Source organism: Corvus cornix, chromosome 12, assembly GCF_000738735.6.
Source record: "Corvus cornix cornix isolate S_Up_H32 chromosome 12, ASM73873v5, whole genome shotgun sequence".
NCBI classification, from domain to species: Eukaryota; Metazoa; Chordata; class Aves; order Passeriformes; family Corvidae; genus Corvus; species Corvus cornix.
Window position 1 is genome coordinate 4,385,925 of NC_046342.1, and position 7,240 is coordinate 4,393,164.

General features: G+C 50.3%; 1 protein-coding gene across 1 annotated transcript in view; it reads right to left on the bottom strand.

Annotated features, from left to right (window-relative positions):
- Positions 1-7,104, bottom strand: part of HEMK1 (HemK methyltransferase family member 1) — a 28,182-nt gene extending 21,078 nt beyond the window's left edge. Inside the window, exons 1-5 of the mRNA XM_010389932.4 lie at positions 6,940-7,104; positions 5,812-5,893; positions 4,104-4,480; positions 3,547-3,638; positions 2,455-2,548 (exon numbers count right to left, since the gene is read on the bottom strand). Of these exons, the coding sequence (XP_010388234.2) occupies positions 2,455-2,548; positions 3,547-3,638; positions 4,104-4,364 (447 nt within the window). The 5' untranslated portion in view covers positions 4,365-4,480; positions 5,812-5,893; positions 6,940-7,104. The remainder of the gene's footprint in view (positions 1-2,454; positions 2,549-3,546; positions 3,639-4,103; positions 4,481-5,811; positions 5,894-6,939) is intronic.
- Between the last annotated feature and the right edge of the window lie 136 nt (positions 7,105-7,240).

Below are 7,240 nucleotides of genomic sequence, written 5' to 3' on the forward strand. Positions count from 1 at the left end.
ATAAACATGGCTCCCCTTCTTCTCAGATTCGAATCAACACACGGGAGGCACCTGCAGAAGCTACATACATAACATTAAGAAGCTAATTTTGAAGCTGCCTGTGTATCTGCACTAATGAGTCGGTTTAGGGAGTCACATTTTCTCAGCCAAAACAAGACATGTGGCTTGTGTGTGCAGTCACAGATAAACTTGAACCTGGGATAACAATTAACTGCTTCCTAAAGAACAAGGACTATTTACAGAAATTATTTGGTGAAAAGTTTCAGCACTGCTGGTTTTAAGAACGCTGCAGACAAATTCTAAACAAAAGGAAAGCAACAGGTGCAATGGACTTCAGCATTTCTGAAAGCAGGTATTTCCATTGCAGTTTTCAAGTCCAGTGAAGGCCGAAAAAAATTACTCTGATGAAACAAAACATAGACAAACCCAAAACCAAACACATCACACAAAGTCAGAGATGACCAGCCTGTCCTTCCAGCAGAACGAAAGGATCTGGACACCACTTTGTGCACAGGTTACACACAGGACACAGTTCCTGGAAGCAGCCATGCCCTACCAGGTGCTGCTGAATCGCTGGATCTTGTCCCCGTGGCTCTTCCTGTCACAGGAACCTCCCCAGCACATTACAAGCAAACTGTCTGTTGCCCACAGAGCTCCATTCCTGAATCATTATCATAAACTTCTGGTCTTCTGTAATAAATGTGCTAAAAATGTGCCTTCATAGGAAGTTAAGTGACAAAACAAAGTTTTGCCAGAGACAAGGTTTGGGTTAAGCTGTTTGCACTCCAGTTTTGCACTAGGGTATATTAAGTGGTTTCAACCACAGCACCACACTCCAGTTTGGGCCAGTGGAGATGCTTTTACCAAAATCAGGCATGTGAGCTCAATTAACAACATTCTCAAGCATTGGCCAGCCCAGCTTCCACTCCACACAATAGGCCTTTGTTTGGAGCCTGGCACTGCATGAGGACAATCAGAGCACAGCTCCAGAAGAAGCCTCGCCAGCAGATATTTTGACTTGCAGAACATACAAGTTCTCCCTGATTTTAATGCTCCTGTTGCATCCATGAACTAATTGGGATTTGAAGGTTGGAAATACTCTCTTGAATCATCCAGAGCAGAAGTACTGTTGACAATAACAAAGCCAACCATCGCTGGCTCCAACTGGCAAAACTATTCCTTGGAGCTCCATCTCCAAACTCAAATCACCACAGCGTGATCAACCCAGACCAGGCAGAGAGCTCCCAGCCTCTCTGGACACAAGTGTCAGCACTATGATTTAGGGCCCAGCAGATTCTCCATGAGGTGCTGCTGATGCCCCACACCAAACCAAGACTCTGGTTCTAAATACTCTTCTACAGGCTGACATGAGAGCATGTCTATGCTGCAGCTGTGCTGATTCCCACTGAATGCTCTGGAACCCTCTCATGATTTCAGTAGCACCCTCTTCCTCAAAGGCACAACAGAAGCACAGGCTGTCTTTGTCTTTTAAGTTTTGTTTAACTTTTGCACATTACAACAGGCAAACAACTGAAGAAATGACTACTAGACTGAAACAGGTTTAAGCTTCTGGGACTCATAAATGGACAAGGTAAGAAGACCACTTCATCTCCAAAAGTTAACACAGGCTTCAGAAGAAAAACGAATTCTCAGAGGGTAAAAAACCCAAACCAAACCGAAAACCCACCTCACAAATCCTAAGCTCTCTTGCAGACTAGTAAACAGAAAGTTTCCTAGCTAAGATGGCCCATGTGCTGAAAGCTAGGCTACTGTCGGGGCAAGTGTCACCAGGTAGATCTTAAGCTCTTCCATAGCAGTGGGAACACTGGGGAACATGGAGTTTTAACTTGGTCATGTATGGTTGTCCTTTGCATTCTTATGACCAACAATCACATTTAAATCCAGTCCAGGTCAGAATTTACCTTTCAGTTTCCTGTATTTGTGCAGAAACCATCAAGGAGCCATGAGACAGACAGTAGGTGCCATTTCCTACCAGCCTGCACATGGACACTCAGGCTCTCTGGATTCCATTACTGTTTTCCTACTACTGCAGGGTTCTGCCAGCATCCCCTGGACAATGTTCAGACTTCTCTATGCACTAAGCTACCGGGAGATAGCAGTAGAGGTTTTGAACTTTGCAGGAGTCCTTACCACAGCAGAACTAAGGAAGGCAAAGCCACCTCCTTCCATCAATGGCAATTGATTTCTGTGAAATTAAGGGATACATCAGCTTGCAACATTCCTCGCTCTGAGGCAGGAGGCAAAGGTTACCAGCATCAGTTCCAGATCACAAGCTTTGAATCACCCCCATTCTAAAAGAAGTGGAGCGATCTGATTTCCTCATCACTGCAGCCTCACAACATACCGGATGCCTTCACAGCAATGCTCTGATTGTATCGTGTCATGTAACTCACACATCCAAGCCCACCCCCACCACACCCCCCACACTCATACCTCTGTTTCAGGCCGTGGAATAAATACTGGGGGTCTCATCTTCAGGGTCAGGTCCTGGAAGTCCCACTCTCCAAGCACGTACTGCACTGGCATCCTGCAGCAGGCAAAAGGAGTGTGAACACTTTGGGGCTGCACTGGGTGACCAGAGGCACTCTCGTGCCATGCTTACCTCATTGCTAACCACAGCCCCTGCTGAGGGCCAGCAACTGCATGAGCAATGTGCATGTGCACGCTGAGGGAGCTGGGGGAGCTCCCTTCCCACAGCTGAGTTTGTTATCAAGCACTGGAATTGGGAGCTACAGGTCAGTCAGCCTCACCTTGATACCAGGAAAAGCGATGGAACAAAGAGGTCTCGAGTCTGTGTCCAAACATACCAAGTGCAGGAAGGTGACTGGAAGTAGTCAGCATGGATTTACAAAGGGGAAATCATTCCTGAGTGACCTGATAGTCACCCATGACACAATGAACAGCTCGGTGCATCAAAACCGCGTGTCCTGACTTTCCCAAGGGTTCTGATACTGTCTCCCATAACATCTTCATATACAAGCTGATGTAGTATGGACTGGATAAATGAGGTGGGCTGGAAACTGACTAAACCGTCAGGCTTGGAGGGCTGATTTCAGCAGCACAAGGCTCAGGGGAAGGCTGATCCCTAGTGGAGTGCCCCGGGAACAATATCCTGTAACACCTTAATGATCCGGGTGAAGAGACAGAGAGCACCCTTGGCATGACTGCAGTCACAGAGAATTAATTGGGAGGAGTAGTTAACAGACCAGGTGGGTGTGCTACATTTCAGAGAGACCTCTGGAGAAATGGGCTGGCAGGAATCTCCTAAAATTCAGCAAGTGGTAATATGAAATCATATAAAGTGAGGATGAATAACCCCATGCACCAGTACAGGCTGGGGCCTGACCAGCTGGACAGGGGCCTTGCAGGTGGAGGAGCTGTGCCTCTCACTTGAAGCACCATGAGGGACCAACACAGCACAGTTACTTGACATCTGAGCTGCCTTCTCCGTGCTGCCATTCTCCTGGCTGCTTTCAGTCTGAAGGAAAGCCCTCCACAGGAACAAGTACAAGAGAATGCTCCTACCTTTGTAGCCGCTTGTGGCTCAGCTGCTGGATTTGCTCCTGCTGCACTGCTGTAAGTGGAGTGTAGAGACTTTTGGAATCCAGGCTCTGAAACTGAAGACAAAGTCACTTTAAAACCTGCCCACTTGTGCCACGGGGGGGGTCCTCTGCAACCCTGCCAAGGGCATCGTCCACGGTGACACAGGATGCTGACAAACACAATTGCCTGGGACTGCTAGAAACCAGCTGGAAAGTGATCAGAAGAACCTATCTGCGCGTTTAGAAACAAACCTTCACAACTGTTTTTCTGCTACTTTTTGGTATTCACAAAAATAAGCAAAATTAAGAATCACTTCTTCAGGCAAGTCAGGGTGGGTGTTTATGTTACACTTCTGCAAAGGAGAGCATTTAAGAGACCCCTGAGTGTTCTACTGGCAGTAATAAACTATACCTCACCCTCTCTGCCATCTAAGGGAGGGTAAGTTGTTCTACTCCCTGTGAGATAAAAATGTAAGAGATTCAATCAAAATGAAAAAGTGAGAAGCACACACAGACTTTATTCTTCTCCTATTACTTAACTGTTTTTGCTCCCAGGACAAATGACACAATATATTGACTGGATTCTCGTGCTTCGGGGATCCCATTTGTTTCAAACACCTTCTGCCAGTAGTTGACCACATCAGTGGCAGTCACGAGCCCAGGTCTTGCACTGCAGCTCTGCCTCAGAGACAACTGCTTTGGACTGAGGACAGCACTCTTGCTCGGAGTCAATCGCCCTGGCACATGCTGAGGTGGGAAGCTCAACAACTTCCTGAGCAGTGGATGGGTGAGGCGTGTCATCGTGGCTTCCACACGTGTTCCTTGTTGTCACCTACTGATCTGTCAGTGCTGAGATTCACCTGGTGCTACCACAAGTCGTGGGTTCTCCACAGGGCAGCATTTGCAGCTCTTCTAGGCTAGAAAACAAGGCAAGAGAACAGCCTGAATCCATTGGGCTACCATATCACAGGTTCCCTTCTGACAGAATGCAGACTCCTCGCCCTAATCCCAGCCCACAAGCACAAAACCAATTACTCAGACCCTACAGGTAACAAAGGACTACCCCCAAAAAAGACTCATGTGACAGCCAACCAGCCCAGCCACTGCAACCCACTTCTTCCCAGAGCTGCCCATCTCCAGAGGCCAGTCTGTGCCCATGGCAGGGCAGAAGCGAGCTGCCCACACACAGGCACAGCACTCCTGCCTGTCCTTGGTCCCAGAAAGCCAGTGACACACCAACCTTCAGTTCCAGCCCTTGGCTCTCCACCCCACAGGTGGGTCACCCCAGTTTCCCTGTAGGAAGACCTTCAGTCTCTCCTAGACTATTTCTTTTAATCCTCTCTCTGTTCATAAACCTCAAGTCCTAGGTTGGCAGGGATGCTCACAGAAGACCTGGCCTTCATGGATCAAGGGTCTTTCACACTGTCACCATCCCCAGAGGGCAAAAAAGGGGTCACAGAGCCAGAGCTGAGCTGCTAAGAGCAGAGGAAGGAAAAAAATCTCACAACGTACTAGAAGGAAGAGAAACACTTGAAAAATAGAAAGGCCAGAAAGGGCAAAACCCACCAGAGGGAAGTTGGTCTCTTAAAGAAGAGGCACAGCCAGAGAGGGAATAAAAACAAACAAGATGACTGCAGGAGACAAAGGAAATGAAACCTTACGAAACAGCTGCTGCATATCACACTTGGAACTGTGTGAGACAAACAGAACAACAACCGAATTTTCCTGCTGTGATCCATCAGAAATGAGGGCCCCTCTCCTTTCTGACTCACAGTCCCTGGAGCAACTGTGGGTTTCCCTGAGCACCCATTCCCATTCCTCTATTTATGGCCGCTTTTCAACACTGTCTTGGAGAGGCCTCAACCTCCTCTACTCAAATTCCTCCAGAAAATCACCACACAAACAACTAAATACCTCTCCTGAGCAGCTGGCAGCTGCCCCCTAGGAATGCTGCTGCAGGGAGAGCCAGGGAGAGCAGCTCTGCTCCAGCCTGGCAAATGCTGGCACCACAGTCCTGCTCCTGCTGCACAGGGAAACCCTGGAACAGTCAGGCCTCCACTGCCCTCCTTTGTAAAATCAAACACAGCCCAGGGAAGCAGCAGAAGGAACACCCTGCAGCAAAGATCTGCAGATTGTCTTACCTGCTACCTCCTGGCAAAGGGGTGGATGCTGTAAGAGCCCAAGGATGCCCTTTGTACCATGTGAATTACTCTCGGCAGAGAGACAAACAGCCCCTATGAAAACTTACCTTTATGTTAAATCTGTCAGCTGCAGTATTTATTCAGGAAGCTTCCCACTCCAAGGCCCTGTTTACTTCTACAAGAGAAACACTAAAGGAATGAAACATTAACAACCATTAGCGTTGTTAGGGAGGCAGAGAAGGCCTTAATTGGCCGTGGTTGAGATAATTTGCACAGAATCACAGAATTGCTGGGGTTAGAAGGGACCTTTGAAGATCATCCAGCCCAACTTCCTGACCAAGGCAGGCAACAAAGGAACGTGGCCAGGTGGGTTTGGAATGTCTCCTGAGAGGGAGACTCCATAACCCCCCTGAGCAGCCTATTCCAGTGCCACCCTCAGTGTAAAGAAGTTCTTCCTAACGTTGAGGTGAAACTTCTTGTGTTTTACTTTATAGCCATTACTCCTCATCCTGTTACTGGGCACCATCCTCTTGACAACCTCCTTTGAGATCTTTACATGCATTGAGATCCCCTCTCACTTTTCTCTTCTCTGGACTAAACAGGCACAACTCCTGCAAGTCTCTCCTCATAAGACACATACTCCAGACCCTTCATCATCTTTGTTGCCCTGTGCTGGACCCTTTCCAGTGGCTCCTTGTCTTGTCTCTCTTAATAAAGGAGACCAGCTACTGATGATGTGAAGCAGCATGAGGTAGCATGCTTCTTCTTGCTACAAACACCTGTCTGCACACAATTAAGGAGCAGATTTTCTTTCCCCCCTGCAGTTCCGTGGTTTGGTCCTTTCAGCCCCAGCTCCCACTCCCTGTAGCCTCACAAGTGCACAGGTGGATGTGGAAAGGCCCAGCCACTCGCACTCTCGGTCCTGCCCTACTCACAGGCCTGAGCAAGGCCTGGACCTCGCACTGTCCAAGTCTCTTTCCAGCTGCTGTCAGCGTCCGGCTGAGCCGGCGCCGCAGAGCCCCGTGACCACATCAGAGAGGGCAGCCTGATGCTGCCGACCCGCGGCGGGGAACGAGCCCTGTGAGCAGCGCCGGGACCGGAATCCGGCTCCTCTTCCAGCCTCTCGGCTTTCCCTGCACATGCAACACCATGACCATGGCGGGGGCTCCCTCCGCCTGAGGGGAGAGTGGGCCCGGGGCTGCTCTGAGGCGAGCGCGCGCACAGCGACGCCTCACCTCATGGCTCCCTGCGGGGTGGGGGGCACAGCCCGCTCGCCCGGGGACCGGGAGCACAGCCCGCTCGCCCGGGGACAGGGAGCACAGCCGGCTCCCGTCCCACGGCACGGCCGTGAAAGAGCAACCGAGCGGCTCCCGCCGCTGCCGAGAGCAGCGCCGGCCCGCGGCCGCCGCGCGCATGAGTGACGCATGAGTGACAGCCGCACCGACCAATCACGAGCCGAGCCCCGCGGGCGCCGGCCAATGGCCTGGGGCGGCGGGCGCCGGAGCGGGGCGGGGCCAGCGGCGGTGCGCGGAGCCG